Source organism: Rhododendron vialii, chromosome 3a, assembly GCF_030253575.1.
Source record: "Rhododendron vialii isolate Sample 1 chromosome 3a, ASM3025357v1".
Classification (NCBI taxonomy): Eukaryota; Viridiplantae; Streptophyta; class Magnoliopsida; order Ericales; family Ericaceae; genus Rhododendron; species Rhododendron vialii.
This window is the reverse complement of record NC_080559.1, coordinates 35,592,501-35,614,853: the sequence shown is the minus strand read 5'-3', so window position 1 is coordinate 35,614,853 and position 22,353 is coordinate 35,592,501. Positions and strand designations below refer to the sequence as shown.

General features: G+C 37.7%; 2 protein-coding genes and 1 long non-coding RNA gene across 6 annotated transcripts; 1 reads left to right on the top strand and 2 right to left on the bottom strand.

Annotated features, from left to right (window-relative positions):
- Positions 1 to 2,398: 2,398 nt before the first annotated feature.
- Positions 2,399 to 10,892, bottom strand: LOC131320909 (lysine--tRNA ligase, cytoplasmic-like). Of its 3 annotated transcripts, none has more exons than XM_058351819.1 (16): positions 10,665 to 10,892; positions 8,381 to 8,449; positions 8,113 to 8,278; positions 7,924 to 8,017; positions 7,309 to 7,394; positions 5,656 to 5,768; positions 5,516 to 5,572; positions 5,314 to 5,439; positions 4,923 to 5,205; positions 4,710 to 4,806; positions 4,441 to 4,597; positions 3,321 to 3,464; positions 3,138 to 3,206; positions 2,919 to 3,062; positions 2,783 to 2,834; positions 2,399 to 2,671 (listed from the first exon to the last, which is right to left on the bottom strand). In XM_058351819.1, exons 2-16 carry the CDS (start codon positions 8,438 to 8,440, stop codon positions 2,622 to 2,624), a joined length of 1,698 nt encoding a protein of 565 aa, XP_058207802.1. In that variant the 5' UTR covers positions 8,441 to 8,449; positions 10,665 to 10,892; the 3' UTR covers positions 2,399 to 2,621. The 3 variants fall into 3 exon arrangements, with proteins under 3 accessions (XP_058207802.1, XP_058207799.1, XP_058207800.1); XM_058351816.1 differs by having other exon boundaries at positions 5,650 to 5,768; positions 10,665 to 10,889; XM_058351817.1 differs by lacking the exon at positions 10,665 to 10,892 and adding an exon at positions 9,085 to 9,256 and having other exon boundaries at positions 5,650 to 5,768.
- Positions 10,893 to 15,696: 4,804 nt separating this feature from the next.
- LOC131320908 (uncharacterized) lies at positions 15,697 to 21,913 on the bottom strand. 2 transcript variants are annotated; one of them, XR_009198399.1, is made up of 4 exons: positions 21,667 to 21,913; positions 18,818 to 18,952; positions 17,182 to 17,305; positions 15,697 to 16,432 (listed from the first exon to the last, which is right to left on the bottom strand). It is a non-coding gene; the product is annotated as an uncharacterized LOC131320908 (long non-coding RNA). The 2 variants fall into 2 exon arrangements; XR_009198400.1 differs by lacking the exon at positions 15,697 to 16,432 and having other exon boundaries at positions 16,893 to 17,280.
- On the top strand, positions 19,848 to 21,693 carry LOC131320907 (uncharacterized). Its single transcript, XM_058351815.1, has 2 exons — positions 19,848 to 21,348; positions 21,412 to 21,693. The coding sequence occupies exon 1, from the start codon at positions 20,386 to 20,388 to the stop codon at positions 21,232 to 21,234; it is 849 nt and encodes a 282-aa protein (XP_058207798.1). The 5' UTR covers positions 19,848 to 20,385; the 3' UTR covers positions 21,235 to 21,348; positions 21,412 to 21,693.
- Positions 21,914 to 22,353: the final 440 nt, after the last annotated feature.

Sequence of the window (22,353 nt, the reverse complement as noted above, 5' to 3'; positions counted from 1 at the left end):
GAATGACAATAAGGAAACTCTCGGAGACTTTGGGTGAATTATTGCTGCTAAAGAGAACCATCATGAGTGGGTGCTTTGAACTTCTGGCCACCAGTGCTTTTTTGGTGGGTTGGTTTTTGGTGGTGTTAATTTGTTGCTCTTGTTGTCACTTGGGAAGATAGATAGGAGAGAGAGAGAGAACAAAAAGAATGCCTAGCCAGATTCTGAAAAATTATTCGGTCCTTATTTCGCTGCGGTGCTAAAGTGATTGTTTACTGTCTCAGTTGGACACTTTAGAATCAAGAATAGCTTTCAAACATTTTTCGCACTTTTTAGCCATGTGGAATGTACACAATGTCCACTTGTGCCTAGTCTTTCTTGTGAAGATATGCTTTCAAGGGGCTCCAGCCCTTAGTTGTTTGCCATTCCTCTCTCTCTCTCTCTCTCTCTCTCTCTCTCTCTCTCTCTCTCTCTCCAATATGAAAGGCTACAAAATCCCAATGGCAAGTCTCCCGATACATTCATGATGTAAAGCAAGATTGTGTTTGGATCATAGTTCTATAAGGTTATGTTGACTTCAATTTATGTATGAGTAAAACCCATCACAAATCCCTCCATCTATTTGCTCAAAATTGTATTTACCCTTACTTACAATATCCGACTCAAAATTGATTAGGGTTTGATTCTTGGGATCATGTCGCAAGAAAATCATTTCTTATGAATTTTCTAGACCCAGCATTGATGGCCTACTTTTGGCCGAATTGAAAAAAATATTAATTGAAATGCGCGTAAGCTGATTTTAGCACCACCAACCGTAGGAAACCGGAGAAGTCCTCTTCTTGTATCATCATTTTCCAATCATTTTCTTCGTAATTTCCAATGCTTTACCCACAAGTTCCCAATTCGTGATCCCAATTCTACCCGCCCCATAGGCCCATACCCTAAAAAGACTACAAAATTCCTCGAGCCATGCCCGACTCCTATTCTATAAAATACCCCAAATAGAGGCCACAAACAAAGCGGATAAACCGAATACCCTTGAGGAAAATTTGATAAAATGTCAAAAAGAAAACAAGTTCCACAACATATATCAACTAATACTATTAGGAAATCGAATTCTACACTACCTTTTTTGATATCTACACTTCTTTTTTTGGATTTTAGTGCTGAGAAATTGAATTCAATTTCCCCCTTTTGAATTCTCTGGTCCTCCCTCGTCCCTCTGTCTCTCTCTCTCTTCTGACTCTCTAAAAAGGGGGAAAAATCAGATCCCACTGCAATTTGTAGATATCAAAAAATTCTTCACATTTGGTACTTCCTATTGAATGTTCATATAAACTGTATAATAGAGAAACTTGTTCAGGTTACTCGTGAAGAATACCACAATTTATGCCTTCTTCAAGAAAATAGATACTCTACATTTGGAGGAAGCTAGTAGACCAATTTTGGGTTTGCCCTTAAACTCTGATGTTGAAGCTTCGATTTCTGAGGCTCGTCCTTCTAAAGCTTTTAGAATTGAATCTGAAGAAATTGACATTTCTTCTTTGGAACGTGAACCCGAATTACGTCCACCAATATGGAAGTATCATGTCCACCAACAAGATGAAATTCAGCAGGCTAACATGAAGGCGGGGCCTATCAACACAGTTTGGCTGATATTTTGGTGTTAATTTGTGAATACATGTGATTTGGTCCCCCTACTAAGAATCCTCATCTGCCATTGCCTAAGAGCAAAATTAATTCCAAATCTTGGAAATATAACCCGATTACAGCCTCTAGTATTTTTTCATTTGTTCTGTCTATCAAAACTTAAAATCCACCCGCAGGGAGTAATTGAAGGCCTGATATCAGAGCAAAAAGCATATAGAATTGTTTTGCATTACTTTGATTACCTTGCGTGTACGTACGCAAATTTGGTCGGGCTGATCATTTCCCAAAATCAAATTTTGTGCCCTGCTATAGAATTTGTGCCTAGGCCTCAACTCTCAAGGGACCTGGCATGTCTCGATCAATACCCCAATTTCAGAGACTCAAGTCGTGAGTGATAACCAGGGTTTCTGTAACCATAAGCTCCAAACAATGAGTGAAAATTGGATAGTGTAGAGTGGAGATTCTAGCTCCCGCCGAATGTCAGATCAAGCTCATGCGTGCTTGTGCGTGTGCCGTGTGTGTGTGTGAGAGAGAGAGAGAGTGTGCGTGTGTGTGTGCGCGTGCGGGTTTTCTTGAGGCAGCTCCTAATTAAGTTTGGTTTGATTTGTCTAGGATCATCCAAATAAAATACACTGACAGCTAGGATTAAAGACGTTTTCATTGCAACAAGACCCGGACCAAGTTTCGCATTTTGATACTGAAGCAGACGACGTCATCATTCAAACCCGACCAAAACACCATACTGTGTAGTAATTTTCATATCTTCACATCGACAAATATGATTTGCATTTGCAAGAATACTTTCAATAGCAATGAGTTGGATAGTAAACCATAGTACAAGAACAACCCTACATAATAATGGCGACTTTCCAATAAAGATTGATGCTATAGGTGGTGAAACAGATTTCACGAGTGATCCCCTCGTTGATGACTCTCTAGCAGAAAATTACCTGTCTACATAAAAGTTGGCAGTCTCCCTCAAAATCAGATTATCAAATAGCCAGAGATGATATCAATGATTCAGAATTCACCGCCGTTGTCACTGCCACAATTACATGACATTAGAAACAACTCTACCTAAACAGAATTTAACCTGACATATTTGAGTTACACGGACAAAAGGCAGAGCTGCAGAAGACATTAGAATGCATACCTTTGGAAGGCGGTTCATCCTGTGGTTTCATGGCCGGAAAGAGTAGAACTTCCTGCCTCCCCAAACAAAAGGATTCGTCATTACTCAGGCTCATAAGGAAACCCCAAACACAAACAAATAAATTCACAACACAAACCTTGATGTTCTGTGAATCGGTCAATATCATTGTAAGTCGGTCAATACCCAATCCCCAACCGCCAGTCGGGGGCAAACCGTACTCAAGAGCCGTACAAAATGTTTCATCCAAGACCATAGCTTCATCATCGCCTGATTGTCGGTCCTGCAATTGGATAAAACCGGATTATTTAGTCAAGAAACCCAAACAGGATCACTCAATTCCAAATGATAGAAGTACCTTGAGTTGGTCCGCAAACCGTTGGCGTTGTACCACTGGATCATTCAACTCCGTATATGCATTGCAAAGCTGAAGAGGTGTAGACGGATGGTTAAAATAAGGCATTAAAGACATGATTATACTTTGGGGAACAGTATTTTAAAAACTAACAAAGAACTCGAAATCTTAGCTGGCATGACATACTTCATGCTTGTTGATAAATAGTTCAAAGCGTTCAGTCAGGCCTGGCTTAGCCCTATGCCACTTTGCTAATGGACTCATAATCTCTGGATGGTTAATAATGAAAGTAGGATTTACACACGTCTCCTCCAGGAAGTGTCCTACAAGCTGCAGTAAGAGATGTAATCACGTGTTAGTTGTTACATATAACAAACATTTGGCCATGTTGCCAATAACAGCTCTGAGACCATGTTTTGCATTTCAATGACAGATCCAACAAGGAGAGCACACAAGTAACAGTAAAAAAATTCCAGTAAAAATTTTCCAAAACAAATAGATGACTATTCTACTTTAGCAGCAGACGAATTTCCAAATGAAAGTGCTTGAGCTTTCTGACAGCCAAGAAGTAGCTGGTGGGGAATTAGAAAAATGGCCAGAGAGGTCGAATTGAGTGCCCACTACGATGATTAGGGGAACTGGGAAAGGAGTAACACAGCAGAGGTTTTTCAAGAACAGGGGCAAACTGGAAGGTAAAGGAACTTCTGGACAATAATGCATATTTGGGTGGATTTGCTGCTGCCCTAGTTGAAGACCTTGTTTGGGTGATGAATGTGGTTACATTCAAAAACCAATCACACACACATCGATAAACAAAAAGAAAATATGCATTAATTTACAAATTTCTCTTATATTAATGGAAAAAGCTTATTCTTTTCCAAAAAGGAGCTTCTTTCATAGTGAGTAAAGGACCAACGATGATGGATGACAGAGTAGTAGTAAGAGCAGGCACGTAGAACGGGATATATCCCGGAGTCTAACTAATGTCTAAATAGGATCGTCTGATTCTGGTACTAGAAAAATGAAACCTAAAAGAACAAGACTTCCCTTACTTAGTTACCATAGCTATATGCTTAACACATGCAAGTCGAGTTTTCTTATTCACAATTGCGGTCAGTCTCGCTACTTCTTTTGTTTTAGACCTTAGAAAGCCCTTACATAGAAGAGGTTTCTTTCTAGGCTTAGGAGTGAAGAACCTAAGCCACTTGAGAGTTATTCTGCAAAGAACTACTCCCTTATTCGCATTGTCCGAGTTGAACTGAGAATCATCTCCACAAAGAGGAGGAAAAAATGATAACAGCCTTACTTTGTCCAAGAGACGAGCTGTTGTCAGGGGAGGACGACATCTGACATCAAATTTCATGCATGCATCTGCCAAATACTTGTTAGCTTCATCACTTGAAAGATCCTTGGGAATGCTTAGATTACACATTTTCTCCAACTCTTCGATCATATCAATCCTCCTGCACATGGTAAAAAGCAGATATAGTTTGCTAAGTGTGATTTTCATTGTGAAATGATGTAAAGATTGTACTGAGTCACTTGAAAAGTTAAACCCAGCCTACATCCAGAGACCTGAAAGGGGGAGTGAAATCGATCTCAATCAGGTCACTCTCTAACCCATTTGCATGATATTTAACTTTATAGCCACCAGTAAGTTCCTTGACCATCCCTGTTCAATTTGACTTCATCAGCACCCAAAAAAATCCAAAAGGAAAACATACTTTCTTAAAAACTAATGCTATGAGAAAAGCACTGCATGTTGACATCCCAAAATTTTTAACTTACCGCTCAACATTTTCTCTGTGAGCTCCATCAAGTCATTATAGTCAGCAAATGCCATATAAAACTCACATGTAGTGAACTCAGGATTATGTGTCAAGTCAATTCCTTCATTCCTAAATTGTTTTCCTATCTCATAAACACGGTCCAGTCCACCAACAACTAGCTCCTTAAGATATAGTTCAGGTGCAATCCGCATGTACAGCTTCATGTTCAAGTCATTGTGGTGGGTCACAAAAGGACGGGCAGCCGCTCCCCCAGCAATCATGTTCATCATTGGTGTTTCAACCTTTAACAGAAGGAAATCGCATGATGAAAGAAAGAAAGAAATGCAACCGAGGAAGAAAGTGATGCCATCAAAACAAGAAGAACCAGGACAACTGGAGAAGCATCTTACCTCCAAGAAATCAAGATTGTTGAGAAAGCTTCGGATATATGAGACAATCTTTGCTCGAGTCTTGAATATTTGTCGAACCTCCAAGTTCAACATCAAATCCAAGTAACGTTGACGATATCGAGTTTCCTATCATGAAACACAATGACTTGAGCACCTAACTTGAGAGAGAGAGAGTGCGCGTGTGCTCAAGAATACTCAATACCTGATCCTTTAATATGTAAGTGTCTGGATTCCTCGCATTACCAGGGACCCATATGTCCTAAGCAACAGAACGTTCTCATGTCAGTAAAGGAAGTCAACCAGCATTGGATCTGTCAGAAAACAAAATTTGCTCACATTTACATTAGCAATTTCCACACCAGGACCAGCTTTTTTCCTTGGCATCATATGAAGACAATGGGATAATGGCATGAACAATCGTGGGTAAATACTCAGCTCTCCCCTTTTAGTTCTCCCTAAAATAAGGGAGCAAAGGCATTAGGAAAAATCACACAACTAGTACTAAGCTCTATTGCAAGGTTTAAATTGTATCTACAGCAGCATCTAGTCATGGACACCCCTAACAGCAATAAGTACTGACCCAACAAAAGAAAAACACGATGGATTAAGTCTCTATGGATGCAAAGAACAAACAATCTTTCAATTTCCACCAAATGTTTGGATACAGAGGTTCATTCTTGCTTTAGTAGCTACTCCTTACCAGTAACATAGTATTTTTTAACTAGCTCATTGAAGAATACAATATACATTTAACTGTAATGCAAGGGACTGATCAAACTTTTAGCAGCAACCTTGGAGTAAGACCAATGAAATTTTTGAGCATCAACATCAATCCATAAAATAATCATACAATCCAAATCTACGTACTCCAGTTGCAGTGAAAGAGTTGGAGAACAGGAAGACCTGTTCAAGTACCAAATTTCACAAAATTGATAAAAAGAAGCGGGACAAAATTCTTACAACCTATAAATGGGTATAATATAATCCAAGCTGTACGAAAGTGTGTGATATGCAAGCAATTATTTCCAACTCAAGGTAAACCAGTAGGCTCTACCAAAGAGGTAGATCAATAGAAGCCCCAGAGAGAGAGAGAGAGAGAGAGATTCTCTCATATCAATAGTCAACACAACCCTGACACTCGACTTTACATAGAAATGGCCCATCCAGGTAAGTCATATTTTTCTTTTCAGAACTGCATCAAGGTTTTCTGCTTTTAAAAGGGATGGTCAAGCCTTCCTTCCAAACATTTAGAAAAGCGGTGAGGTTGGAACTTGGAACACAGGACCTATTGTTAACTAATCTAAAAGCTTAAGTTGCTGGAGAGAGGGTATGTTTATTATTGATATTCTCAACGCTGTCTATAAGCTTATGATTATAGCTATTTAAACGACCAAATATGTTCAAGTTTGCATTTATATCAAAGACTAATAGAGCAATTCAAAGTAACAATATTCTACAGAAAGTTGTTTCATAATGATCTCTGATTATCTAACACAGAAAGAAAACATATAAAACACAACTCTGCTTACCAAGCACTTGATCCCAACAAACAAAAACAACTCCCCACACCCTCCCCAAAAACTTCAGAATGAATGGTTGTCAAGAAATTGTTCCAGGTAAGCTAGACTTATTTATATGGGCTCTATCCCAGTGGGACAGCCGGACAGCAAGAAATGGCCTATCAAAGGGATCGACACCTCCTTACACCCCGCACTGGAATCTTATAATCAAGATGGAATGTTGAAGAGATCTATTTCATAAAGCAGATTTCTTCTAGAAAAAAGATATTCTCATCAATTTGGTCCTATTCTACAAACGACAACTAAATCCATAATACGTCGCTATCTACTAAATCAACTTCAAGACACCAAGAACTGTATCTAAAGGACACGCAAGACAGAAGACCCATTTTTCTTTCTTCTAGATCAGAGGCAAAAGGTATTGGTGAAATTGGACACTTATTGACTATTTAAAGGAGCAAGCAGCATTCGAAACCTGGATACCCAATAACACCAACAACATCTCCACGCTTCACACCCGAGTGGAGCTTGGAAAATTCAGCTTCATCCAATTTCGTAACGCTGCAATGATGGACAATTACTGATGTCATGAAAAACAAATTGTAAAGTTTACAAGTAAACATCAGAGTGAAGACATAAGGGTTGGTTTCAAATAGAAGTTTTGTGTGTTAGGACTATCGCAAGGTGGCGTTGATTTGAAGGGGGGAAAACTTATATTCATGGCTGTATAAACCAGATAATTATAATTACCGACTCGCAAGAAAAACCAACAAAAAATACTACACAAACCTAGAAGAATTAGGACAGCTTATCAAAAGATTCAAAATGGCGTGCATATCCAATTGATTATCATCCAATGCATTCAAGCATGTAAACATGTATGCCTGAATCGGATCAGACAAATACAGTCATGGACTCATGGCCAATCCTCTCAAACAAGTAGGGTATGAGGTTGAGAGGGCATAAATCGAACTTGACATTATTGGGCCAGAGTATATAAGCTCAATTTAGTCGGGACTCAAGCGTGTCTACTCCAAACGAACTTAGCCCAAAATTTCTTTTATCACAATCGATTATAAGGATTAAATACCTTTTACTGGCAAAAACTTGGACTTTGGCAGCATTACCATGCAAATCATAAAAGAGCAACCCTGCTGAAGAAGATCGCTTGCCCATGATTCTCCCTGGCAACAGAGGAGTATGAGAGAGATTATTTGAATGAATCATAATGATGAGAGAAAATACCCTACATGTGAATCAAAAACTTATATATAAATACCAGCCAAAGATACTTCAACATCCTCAAGATGCTCCCCATCAGCTAGGCTTTTATACTTCTCTATATATTCAGGGATGGACGTTGAAACATGGAATTTGTGAGGATAGGGATTAATTCCAGCACTCTTCAGAGCTCCAAGGGTTTTCACCCTATTTTCAAAATATTGCTGCAGTAAAAATGATGCATAAAGTTCAAGAAATTAAAGAGTAAAGACCTACGATATATCCTACGGGAACCTGAAAATCAAGTAGTAAAAAAAATGGTTTACTGTTGGATCCATTTCCTCGTCATCTGCCGCTTGGGGCTTCTGAACCTTGGACTTCGACATGGCTGCAAACTGCAAGCAATTGTCACCATTCTTAGAATGAAGTATCAAAATATTACATCCTGTGAAGCTAAAAACTATGGTCCGCAGTTTAAGCCAAGGAGACAAACATATCAGTATACTTCCAAAGATGGGATGCTAAACATTTCAATTTTGTAAAACATTCATACATGAAAGATTTCCAACTCGGTTATGGAAATTGCTAGAGATCACCGTCATCTATGCCCAAGGCAAGGGCACTTGTCAATCTAAATAAATAAGAAATTCTGATGTTTCGTTAATGACTTCACCATCAGATTGACTCACCCCCAAATTTGGCCAGTTTGACTAGTAAAGAATTATTTAAAAGTAAGCTCAAAAGTTTCACAATATATAGCATAAAAAGTAGCCCGTACACAAACATATGACACGACAAGGATGCAGACACTCCCATGCTAACACAGCATGACATGCCAAGGACACACTAAACGTATAGGTTTACAATATTACATGTTATTATTTGAGATATTGTCGGCTATTATTTCCATAAATAATGAAAATTCAGCGTAACACTAATTAAGATAGAGAAAGTCATCTATCCTATAGTTAAACCCAACATCTTGTGCCGATAACAATTACATTCCACAAAAACTAATAAAAACCCATACATTAATTTGCAATCAGCAACTTTGATGTGCTAATGACCATTGGGCCGTTCGACTGCACTGCCACTCAACTTTCACATCCAAGGGTCAAATGTCAAACATTCAAAACTGCACCCTTTGAATGCACCAAAAAGGGGCAAATTGTTATTCAGACTAGGCAAGTGGAGCAAAGGATAAGAACTACATCTCAACGAACTGTAAAATTGCAGACCAAAACTAAGAATCCCTTGCTGCCTTTCCAATAAAATTTATAACTTATCGAAAAATAAATTTGCAGACCACAACTATAGGTACTTACAACTATAGGTACTTACCAAAACAGGAATATAAAAAAAAAGAGCAGCAGATAACTTAAATTAGGAAATAAGACAAGTTGGAGCTCAAACAAAATCTCCAAATCACTCATATCTGTCTTTCTAGCTACAAAGCATTCGCTTCCAGAAAGAGCATTCTAATGAAAACCTAATTTAGGAAAAATTTCAAAATACCCCCAAACTTTACTCTAAATTTTAATTAGACTCCCAACCTTTTAAAAAAAATCAATTTTACTCGCAATGATATCTTCCGTTAATCAAAACGCCCCCTTCCGTCCGAATGACTAATAGATTTCGTTAAAGGCTTCGTTAAATAGCATCCCGATCGAATTTTGATGATCTAAGCCGCTCACTGTATTCAGAACATGATTTTAAGGGTACTCGCGAGAAATTAGCAAAAAAAATAACCGGGAAGAGCTTCATCTGAACAGTTTTTTATTGAATAGTTCAATAAAAAACTGCTCAAATCAAATCTTCCCGGTCATTTATTTTTGCTGATTTCTCACGGGTTCTGAACACATTGAGCGGCTCGAATCATCGAAATCCGATCGGGAAAGGGAGGTGCAAACCGATCTAGATTTTGTTCAGGTCACGACGTTCAGATTTTGCTTTGGTCCACACCTCCCCTTTTCTGATCGAATTTCGATGATCCGAGCCGCTCAATGTGTTTAGAACATGATTTTAAGGGTACTTGCAAGGAATCAACAAAAAATATGACAGGAAAGAACTTGATTTGAGCAATTTTTTATTAAACTATTCAATAAAAATTGTTTTAGATGAAGCGCTTTTTTTTTTTTGTTTTCTCGAGAGTATCCTTAAAATCACTTTCTGAACACATTGAGTGGCTCAGATTATCAAAATTCAATCGAAACACTATTTGACGGAGCTCTGTTAGTCATTTAGACGAAATGGGTCGTTTTGATTAACGGAAGATAACGTTAATGTTGAGAGTAAAATTGATTTTTTTTTAAAAAGTTGGAAGTCTAATTGAAATTTAGAGTAAAGGTTGGGGGTATTTTGAATTTTTCCCCCTAATTTAACTCTAGGCTCTGTTTGGCTTCCATGAAACGAACGAAAAAAGAACAAGACAAAAATTATAAAAAAATATATAAAAAAAACGAAACTGTAACGAAGGGAATGGGCCCTAAACTCAACCGATTGCCTCCAATTACGTCGACTAATTTAAGCTGAATTTCCAGGCATCCAAAGTCCAAACACTGTAACGGAGCACCTTAAAACCTGATAGAAAACAGAACGAAAGAGGCTCACCTGCTTAGCCTTTTCCTTCCTCTTCTTTCAGATTGTTCTTCAACTGGTCAAGAGAGTGGAGAGCTGTGTTGGTCGGGTTACTCACAGTTTGCTGTACAAATTGAAGCCCACAAGCGTAACCGCCCCCTGGAGAGAGAGAGAGAGAGAGAGAGAGTGTGTGTGTGGCGGGGATTTGGGAGGAAGTAGGGTTTTTAATGGATGAGCGCTTAAAATTGAAGCGGACCGCGTCTTTAAATCCTCACCGTTGATGTGCTGCACATATCGTAAATGTCACCCAGAACTGTCATTCTTCTTTTCTGTAACGGCAATCCCTTTTGTGTCCTCTATTAGAGCCTCCAGTAATAATTAAAATTGAATAATCAAAAATTATCACATCATTTTTTGATTATTTATTTAGAGGTTGTAAAAGTTAACAATGTTAAGTCTCACATTGTATACTTTTTGTCCATAATCAAAATGGGTTAGCAAAAATTTAAATCTAACGGTCAGTTTTTTTCTTCTCAACCTAATGGTCTACATTGAATGGCATTTTAGTAAAATAAGTAAAAGTGGAGAACATTTTTTAAGATTCATAAAGTGGTCAATATTGTCAAATGTACAACCACTTGCCAAAGTGGAGAGTGAATTTCACCTACCAATAAAGCATTTGCTTTATGAAAAGTGAGTTTTACTCTCCCATGATAGATGTACTTGATTGAGAAGATGTAGGGTTCAATAAATTTGGTTATTAGCAAAAAGTTGCTAGTTTTGATTATCCAAAAGCCAAAATTTGATGAGTTGCTAAGAGATTGCTAAGTTTGGTTATTACAATGTGAGTACTTTTTTGAGCACACATTGCTAACTTTAACAACCTTTTGATTTTGATTATTATATTGTGGATGCTCTTAGATTACAATCATTCTACTTCCACACCCACTCATACACTTATTTACACACCCACACTCATAATAGAGGTGAGTGTGGGCCCAACCTCTATTGTGAATATGTGTGTGTATGGGTGTGGAATTAGAATTTTTGATTAGATTATTTGTTTTGTGAAAAAAGAAGAGTATCATTAGAAAAAAAGGAAATGAAAAATTAATTCCAAAATTAACAATATTACAATTATAAAAAAAATTGTTTGGAACCAAAGGAAAAGAAAAGAAAGGTAACAAAAATAGTAAAAAAAAATCTCTACCTTTGTTTGGTTTGAGGAAAAAAGAGAAGAAAATACCAAACTAAAACTTATGAATAAATTTTTCTCCAAACTTTCCTCATTTCCTTCTTTTTTCCTTTTATGTATTTTTTTTTATGTTCTGAACAGGACGTCAACTAGATAAACTAAACTAGAGACAAAACAGAAAGTCTACAGCCACCGAACCCAAAATGCAGTGGCCTGTCATCGCACGCCTTGAGGGCCCACTCCGGGCCCTGCACGGATGATTCGAGCCGTTCAATAATTTTTTTTTAAAAAATCGAATGGGACATGCAAAATATCAGCTCAATCTGATATGTGTAGGTGCTCGGATCAAGCTTTTCATCTTTGAAAAATCGAAAAACCAATCTTTCAATTTTTTTCGATTTTCCAAAGATGAAAAAGCGTGATCTGAGCACCTACACATATCAGATCAATCTAATTTATTTGCGTGGCCCATTCAATTTTTTTTTAAAAATTATTGAACGGCTCGGATCAGCTGTGTGGGGTCCACTCCGGCGTGCAGTAGCCGGCCACCGCATTTTGACTTCGGTGACGGTAGTGCTTCTCGAGATAATACTAGGAAAATAGGAAAACTTTGTATAATGAGCCCATTCCGATAAGGTTCTAATTTTTCGTTTGACGAGACAGGTCATTCTTTCACTGTACATCACCATTTAATACAAAAAATAAGTACACTTATTTGAAAAATAGTAAGGCTGTGTTCTTATGAACTTAACTTAAATCTAAGAGTTCTGTCCTTATTTGAATTTTTTTGCATTTGTTAGTTTTGCGTCAAACTTTTGTGAGTTATTGATTTGTCTCGACGAGAGGAATTGAAAAAGTAAATTTTTTTTATTTTTACCTAAGTATTTTGAGAAATGACCATTTTTTTGGTTATTGCTCAAAATACTTGGGTAAAAGCGAAAAAAAATTTACTTTTTCAATTCCTCTCGTGAGACAAATCAATAACCCACAAAATTAGCAAATGCTGAAAAAATTCAAATAAGGACATAATTTTCATATTTAAGTTAAGTTCATAAAGAACACACTCTAAGTACGAATTTTGAGTTAGCGGAACGGGTACTACGATTTTTTGAATTTGGCTTTGGGTTTCTAATTTAGCAAACTTAAACTGTATTGTTCCAAGTGTATTTCAATGCTACTCCTTCATCCTCCTCCGTTATGAAAACAAACGAAATCCCCCATTTGGCGACGGAAAATTTTCATTTTTATTACTATGTTTTGCGTCTAGCAATTAAAGTAGTTTATTATTATTTTGATATTTTCTTGTTTGCACTTCCTTTTTCTATTTCTCCACAAATAACTGTTTTGCCCGTGGGTCTTCGATTTAATTCTTAATCAAAATTCATAATCATCTAGTAATATTAATGCACTTTATTTTGACACTAGTATAATTTTGCGTGCTTTGCACGAGGTCTCATTCTCATTGGTGTAATTGTTCTTGTATATGAGATAGTTGAAATTAAGATTCAGTTATAGCAAGAAAAAAAAAATCTTAAGCGTAAGTACTTTTTTGATTTTGAGGGATAGGGAAGGGAAGACGGATAGGTATACGCGGGACATAGAGGGGCTGTAAGTAATTGAATGAAAAATTATTTCTAAAAAAAAAAAAAAAGATACTACTACTATTTTATAAGCAATGCAAAACGAGTTCTTGTACAGCTCTAGAACAGTAGTAGCAAAGTGATTCAAGCACACAAGATTATGAACTCATGTTGTTCAACATATATACGAGTCCAATTGCTTTGGATTTACAAAAGGAAATTGATTTTAGCGCTCCATTTTTAGTTATTGGCACTTCACTTTTTTGTCTTTTTCCTATTTAAAATTACAACAATACCCTTTAAAGTGGATGGACACTAACAAAATAAAGGATAATCTAATAATTTCACATAAAATAAAGACAAAATTTGAAATGCCAAAATCAATTTCATTTTAAATGATAAAAGTCCTATAAAGTTCTTAAACACAGATAGGTAGTTCTAAGCAGAAAAGCAATTTTAGATGAAATAGCTTGTCAAAAAGAAAAGGGATAGTTCTTAATAGGGCTTCTCGAGGTCCGGTTCGATTCAGATTCCTAGGAATTCGAGGATTGAATCGCTAGTCACAGTTTTTATAAAATGAAATGAAATCTGTGTCCGGACCAAAAGTCTTACGATCCGGTTCCAATCCAATCCGTAACTTGCAGATCGATTTTGTCCACAAATTTTAGCAAAAATAAATCTCAAGCATACATCCCACACTAAAAAGGAAGAAGGTTACACCCAAAATTAAGTTTAACACCATCAAAAAGTTCTTATTACATACACTACCGAAGGCCTACTTCAGAAATCAGATTCAAAAGAGTCTAAACACTAGTAGATTGTATCATTACAGTACATAACATACAAAATACTGAAAAAGAAACGAACTACTAAAACTGAACTAGGGTTACCCGTAACTTATACAAAAAAACTAAATATTTACCCCCTATATTTTATGTACATCTACACTATCCCATTATTAAGATAGAATACTAAAATTGGTGGAAAAAGTTTTAACATTACTAACAATTAATTATATAAATACACATATATTTTTATTTATATAAGACAAATATCTCATGGTCTGTTTCGATTAATCCACGGTTTCGTAATGAAAATCCATGGATCGAACCGCGAGTCACGGTTTTCTAATTTTTCAATCCGTGTCTGGACCATTAACCCAAGGACAAAATCCAAAAGATACGGATCGGTTCGGTCCGGACCAATTTTATGGTTCACCGAATTTTTTGAGCCCTAGTTCTTAAGCATAGATAGATCATCCTATTCTCTTTTTGGTTAGTACTTTTAAGGAAATGAATAGCAATGCTTGAGAAAATCCTTAGTCTTTTACAACTGAACAAATATAAGCAACAGCAATTGTGCCAGATTTTTACGAAACTAATAATTATTACTACTACTATTCATCTGACTTTCCCTTCCCCATAATGGAACAAGTGATTTTATTTTAATATTCCTGGCTCAAATCAACTCTAACATCCACTGCCACTGCACAACCCTCCCGCTGCTGCTCTGTGCCATTGAAAAACGTACCCGACATTAAAACTATGTTGAAAGATGAAGGAAAAAAAATCCAAGTAGCGATGGAAAAAAATATCCGAAAAGCAATTTAGTTGTCAAAAGAACACATACAGTAAAATTCATTAATATCGATGTGGGAAATCAATTCTTCTCGCATGTCGGCAAAACCCATCCAGCCAAGGAAATAGGAGTGGAGTCAGTGGACTAATGAAGGGTGGTAACACAACAATAGGCACCAGTACTCCTCCTGACAAAACGAATTCCAAGAGGGCTTTCATCAAAAAAATAAAATCAAATAATCGTGGCTATCCCCATTGGGAGATGTTCAATGGATTGATCGCAAGAGCGATAAAGTCGTTTTTTTTGGATCGAGAGAGCTATAAAGTCGTGAACTTACTTTTTTTATAATGTTCTTGAGCTGCTCTGGCCAAGTTTTTGCAGATGTCGAGTAAAATGGCATCATTGATCAAGTCAATTGAAGCACAATTTTCTAACTAAACAATTGCAAAATATAAAACTGAGGCAAAATATCATACTAGTAGCGGGCCATTTGGTACTTACAGCCTTTACGATAAGCAAGGGAATGGAGCCGGTGCATGGCGAACAAAACGGTTTATCAAGCCATTTTTCAAGGTAAGAGATGGACATAAAGAGAGTATCGTAGTAAAGTTCGTACTCTTCAGAAACCTCCACCAAACAATCCACTAAATCAACCTCCTATTAGGATTTACATCCTTCTAGACCTTCTTAATGTAATTTGACAACGGTCGCCTCTTCTTTTTTTTTTCCTCTTTTAATCAGCTCCTGTTCTCCTCAATCTAGATAAAGCAACACCTGTGGCATAAAAACACCACCAATTTTCAGTGATATTTTTTTCCCTAAAACAACCTTCTAGAGTATATTCTAGATCACTTGGATAAAAAACTTGCCAAATGAATGTTCCATAAAATGAACACAAAGGAGAGAGATTTAGTGATTGTCCCCTAAAATGAATTAATCAAATGTCAACAAAAAGGGTGAGTGACAAAACTAACCAAAACATAACATCCAACTAATCCGAAAGGATTTGTGCCAATCCCTCGAAATATCTCAAGGAAAAGGACATGCTCCAACCAATGCATTGTGAATGACAATTTTAACATCCAACAAAAGTGTATTTTCCAACCAAACACATCTCACACTCATATTTCAATAGCACTTATAACTTACATATTAACCAAATACACATTTATCACAATAGGTTACCCTAGGCCCCTATTGAAGGGGCTGCAAAGCATGACCAGCAAATGAGTTAAATTTTGTACAAACTAGCCAAAGCCAAATACTTGAAACAAAGATAATCACCTAATTCATTATAAACATCTTGCAAACAATATAAACTAACATAAAATCAACCAACCACAACCAAGCCTCCCAAATAACTCTACTCCTCTCAACAGAAACCAGAAAAGAGGTGCAAGAAAGAGAAAGAGGGTGTCCAGAATCACCACAAAATAGCTCCATCACACCTGCAACGCTGCAAAGAAAAAAGAGGCATGAAAATATCAAATCCTACTTGATGTGTTTCCCTCAAAAAAATTCCTGCCCCCACCAAGGCACCAAGCATGGAAGATGAAGTTTATTATCCTTAAATTTTAGATTTATCCAATCAACTTGCCTTTTTTGAACCAACATACTCAAAATGGGTACTATAAATGCATGCTTTTGACGTTTGTTCACTAATGAACTTCTTTTCAAGAGAACCCACAGTAAAAGAAACCAAATCAAACAGGAAAATCATAGCTTAAATACATAATCGAACACCTCCCCAATGTCCCATTAAATCATTGACATTAACAATATTTCGAACTGATACATCATACACAAAACACCAAACATCTTGGTGATTAAAATTCATTCATAAATAGTTCAAACATGCCTATCCAAAAAAGTTTCAAGCTTACTAACAGGGTCTTGCCACAGGGATCAATAATAAAAAAAATGTTTCAACCAATGTTGGAGTTTTTCTACTTCTTAAACAATTAAAGAAAAATAATAATGTACCTTGTAACATTGGGCCTTCCCAAATGAACGCTACTCAGTTCCGGATGACACAGAAAATGCAAGATCTTTCAAACATAAAAATTGAACAAAACGTCAGTTCAAAATGCCCAAATTCTCATTTTATCGGTAACCTGGTAACCCAAATTCTCATAGTTATGCCCCTTAAAAATCATATTGTAGCGTAGACCTATTGAGGGAGTGGGAAAAAATTTACCCAATGAATTCAATTGAAGTACGGTAGAGCCCAATTGTGCTTGTGTTTCTTACACAGCTTGAACCATGAAGACAGAGAAATGCTTTCTATGGAAGCTTACTAGAACCCTAGGTAAATTCTTCATCTGTCAAGAAGAAAAAGAAGAATGTTTTCCTCCCAGAAGATGAAACCATATAAGCAGATGAACCTTAGATCCAAAGAAAATGCAATCTTAGAAAAAGAAAACCATAGCCAAATACACATGTAAACAATAGATATAATATTGCCGATTCCGCCATCCTAGCTTCAATTTCAGCAGAAATTACAATGAAAAGCCACGTTCAGAGGTGGTGGCAAACGAACACCTCTTCAGCTCTAACTACATGCGAGAACTGATCCGACAAACAAAGAAGAAATCGATCTACTCTTCTTTTATGTACAACAATGACCGACTACATAAAGAGCCACTAGAACAGTAACCTCTCGAATCAGTCTTCGGCGTTGTACAAAAGTGCTTGCCGTAAGTTCTCAAGACGCACAAAGCCATTTCAGTGTTACCTGAAAAATTATTTTGTGCCCCTCTTTACCCAGAGGATCCATTGGTAACCAACAGGATTTTGACAAAGTGGAAATACCACCCTACCCTTCGACCCAAGATGGAAATACCTAAAATACCCCCACAACTTAAATCAGTCAATGACAAATTACAAGGGTTATTTTGCCTTTTCACGACGTGGCTTGGCTAAACATCCTTCCTCCCATCTTTTTCATTTCTTCACCTTTTTTCTTCCCTCATTTCATACTCCCTTCACCATTTCGTCCCTCTTCCCGGATGCCTCAAAATGTTTACCGAAAGATGTTTGCCCTCGCATCATCAACCAAAGAGATTGCGGTTGTTGCTCGATGCATGCACCCCTATCATGGTGTTCCACAAAACTGTCTATGGAATCGAAGGCATAGCTATTCCATAGCCAGTTTTGTTAAACACCAGGATAAGGGGTACGTGCAACGAGCAGCAACCGCAATCTCCTTGGTTGATGACGCGAGGGCAAACAACTTTCAATAAACATTCTGAGGCATTCGGGTAGAGGGACGAAATGGTGGAGGGAGTATGAAATGAGGAAATGAAAAAGATGGGGCAACAACAGACTAGAGACGGTAGAGATGCAACTATAGCAGCCTTAGGGCTGGGATTGGCCCGTACCATTCCCACCGTCGTACGGAAACGGACGTGTTCCGCGCACAAAAGCAAATTCTGCATCTGGACCTAGCATATATGGATATATGTTTTCGGTTAAAGTTCAATCTAATCGGGCTTTATTATTGAAGATTGAAGAGTAAATCCATTTTGATCGAACGGTACAAAAAAGGAGATCTCTAAATTCATTTAACTGCAAATTCAAAATGAAAAAAGCCCAAGTTAAATTAAGATATTGCTTTTAACAGTTTTCCACAAGCATTTACTCGTCGCACAAAATGGTCGAATGCACTTCAACATATAGACTAAAAGAATCTAGATTATGATCAAGCTCTAAATCACATAATCAAAATTATGATCGCTCATCTTCAATCCAAAGAATCCAGATACAAGAACAAGATAATTAACTTCTAACATCTCACAGAATAAAGAACAAAAAATACTAGTGGTCGAATGGACCTCAACATATAGACTAGAAAGGAGTTTTCATCCATTTGAAGATCCCAACAATTTGATCAAGTGGGGACACCAAATTCATCCCTTTTGCGGTTCTTTGTCGTGGTCCCCGTGAGCACCTTTCAATGGCGGCAATGTCTGCACATAACAACACATAATCGCTTTCTCACCTTCGAGCTCAACAACACATAATCCCATTACTTTTAACTGGAGTTGATGTGAGCAAGACATTTCATCAAACAGTTAATGGGCAGCAAGTTAATAGAGAATAGCAAAGAATAGCAAGTTCCACCATTAGAGATTACAGACCTATTTCTTGCTGTAATGTAGTTTATAAATGCATTACCAAGGTTCTCTCCAATCGTTTACAGCCTATTCTACCTTGTTTGATTAACCAATCTCAGTCTGCCTTTATTAAAGGTCGATCTATTGTTGATAACGTTCTGTTAATGCAAGAGTTGGTTAGGGGTTACCATCGGGATGGGGGTGAACCTAGGTGTGCTATTAAGATTGATCTTATGAAGGCCTACGATTCTGTGGATTGGATGTTCTTGTTTGATACTATGCTAGCCATGGGTTTCCCTACTAAGTTCATTTTTTGGGTCAAGAAATGTGTTAGTTCTGCCAAGTATTCAGTAGTGATCAATGGCTCGTTGGAAGGTTACTTTCAAGGGCAGCGGGGGTTAAGGCAAGGGGACCCTATTTCTCCATACTTATTCCTTTTGATTATGGAAGCTTTTACTGCCCTCTTGCAGTACAGAATCGGTGAATTGGTTTGGGACAGTTCAGCTTTCATCCCAAATGCAGAGGTATTAATCTGACTCATCTAGTCTTTGCAGATGACCTATTCATATTGTGTGGAGCTTCTAGTGATTCATTTTCTCTCGTCAACCAATTGCTTCATGATTTTCATCTGTTTTCTAGTCTCAAACCTAATATGCAAAAGAGTTCTGTGCTTTTTTCTGGGGTTTCAGAGTGTGTTCAAGAGGACTTATGCAATATCCTTCCTATTCCTGTGGCATTTCTTCCTGTTAAATACCTTGAGGTTCCCCTTATCTCTACCAGATTAAGGGTTGCAGATTGTGTAGTTTTGAAGGAGAAAATTCGGAGAAGAATTCATGGGTGGTCTAATAACGATTTGTCTTATGGGGGCAGGGCTCAATTGATTCAATCTGTGTTGTTTAGTGTTCAAGTGTATTGGAGCTCTATCTTTATCATTCCTAGCAAAGTTATTAAGGAGATTGAGCAAACCTTAATGGCTTTCTTATGGTCTGGCACTGAACTTAAGTCCTCTTCTGCCAAAATCAAATGGGATTTTGTGTGCAGTTCAAACGAAGAAGGTGGCCTGGGGTTTAGAAGGATAAAGGAGTGGAATAAGGCTACCATGCTAAGGCATTTGTGGGCTCTATGCAAAAAAGCTGATCTTCTTTGGGTAAAATGGGTTCACACCTACATTATAAAAGGTCAGTGCTTATGGTCTATGGATATCCCTATTGATGCTTCTTGGACTATTAGGAAAGTGCTTGGCCTTAGAAGAGTTGGACAGCCTTTAATTCAATACAAGGTTGGCAATGGTCAAGGTACCTTCTTGTGGCTTGACAATTGACACCCTCTTGGCCCTTTATTCAACAGATTTGGAGAGAGTGTTGTCTTTTGTCTTTAACCTTGGCAGATCATTACATTCAAAGGTTTCTTCTATTGTTCATAATGGGGACTGGAAATGGCCAAGGCAAAGGAATAGGGTCACTCAAACTATCATGTCTCAGACTCCTCCTAATTTCAAGCCAGTTTGTGGAAAGGAGGATTCGGTTGTTTGGCTCCCTCACCCGACTGGGTATTCTGTCCACTCGGCTTGGGAAGCTATTCGGACTAAACTTCCTATACAACAATGGACTAAGATTGTTTGGTTTAGCAGGAACATTCCTCGTTGGGCTTTTATTTTATGGTTGGCAATCCAGCATAAACCGAGTACAAAAGATAGACTGTTTAGCTGGGGCATGAATGTGCCTGTGGACTGTGTTTTCTGTGCTACTGGATTGGAATCTCATCACCATCTTTTTTTCCATTGCCCTGTGTCTTGTTCTGTGTGGCATACTGTTTGGTGTAAGTCTTCTAATAGTCAAGTGCCCCATTTGTTAGCTGATGTGATTGCTTGGTATGTTCAGAATGTACAAAGTAATAGCTTCCAAAGTGTGATTTTGAAGGCTGCTTTGGCTTCTACAGTATACAGTTTGTGGTTGGAACGGAATAAAAGAGTTTTTCAACACCAAGCCCTCCCTCAAGACCGGTTGCTTCTCCACATTATCAATTCTATAAGGGATTCTCTTAGCTCTAAGAGGGGTGTGAAGCCTACTCAGGCAAACAAAGTTTTATGTGATAGTTGGCAGCTTTTCGGAAAAATTTTTGGTCTAGCTAGATGAATAGTTTTGTTTTGTTTTGTTTTGTCTCTTGCTGTATAGATATAGTACAGTGATTTAGTAAAAAGTGTGGTTCTTTGTAAAAGGCAGTGTATAGCAGGGGTATGCCCCTAAGAGGTTGTAATGTGTTTCGTGCTTTTATGAAAAAGGCAGTGTATAGCAGGGGTATGCCCCTAACAGGTTGTAATGTGTTTCGTGCTTTTATGAAAGGAGTGCTTATCTACAAAAAAAAAAAAAAAAAGAATAGCAAGTTAAATGCCTATATGAGCTTTAACATCTCATTGAGGCATTTTCACGAGCAGGTGGGGGACAAATCAAACTGGGATAAAATCTAAGAACGCGTCGATCAATGTTTGAATCTAAACAAGTTTGAGTGTGGAAGATCTAAACAAGTTTAAGTGTGGAAGCTGAAGTTGGGGAGGAGCAGAGAGAGACCTTGGCGGTGGGTGGGTTTGGCGTCGGTGAAGGGTTGCGCCTGGGGGAGGCAATCTTCAAAAGGGGTTGCGTCGGTGGTCGCTGGCGGTGGAGTTGAGGCGCTTCCGGTGGCGGGGGCTGGGTGTTGATCGTTCCTCGTCTCTCTCTCTCTCTCTCTCTCTCTCTCTCTCTCTCTCTCTCTCTCTCTCTCTCTCTCTCTCTCCGTTTAAGTCTGGTCGACTGAAACCTCTGTTTATGCTTTGTTTGAAACTTGTGGAAACAAAGAGAAATGAAAGGAAAATAGAAGTATCTAGGATTGTGCAGGTCTCTGGCGTTGATTATATAATTTTCACACATGCATGTGAAAGAGATGTGATTGAAATGTGACACATTAACGTGTCTCTAGCATTCCCCTTGTTATATGCATATCATATAACAAGAGGTGTAGGGAAAAAGTATAAAGTGTATTATTCCCAACATCCCAATTTGTCCGCCTCTGCAAAATTCGTGCAATTTTCGGATTGATCCGAAAAATAAAATACTTCCGAACGTCATTTGCGATGGAAAAGCTCTAAATAGAGCTCATGTTTTCACGGATTTTCCAAGTATGTCATTCTCATCGCATATCTTAACTAAAATACTATGCAAAAAAAATAACTCAACTATGTCATTAGTCTGTAGTCTATTTGGTTATAACCAAAACGCACA

Bases quoted from the DNA above. Each gene is read 5' to 3' on its own strand.
- LOC131320909 (XM_058351816.1), bottom strand. From the start codon at position 8,440: ATGTCGAAGTCCAAGGTTCAGAAGCCCCAAGCGGCAGATGACGAGGAA. The intron at 7,395-7,923 runs GTATTTAATCCT...CCATCATTGCAG, and splicing joins CAAGTTTTTGCCAGTAAAAG to CGTTACGAAATTGGATGAAG. The intron at 5,769-7,308 runs GTTTCGAATGCT...CCCTTATTTTAG, and splicing joins TGGTGTTATTGGGTATCCAG to GGAGAACTAAAAGGGGAGAG.
- LOC131320907 (XM_058351815.1), top strand. From the start codon at position 20,386: ATGGTCAAGGTACCTTCTTGTGGCTTGACAATTGACACCCTCTTGGCC.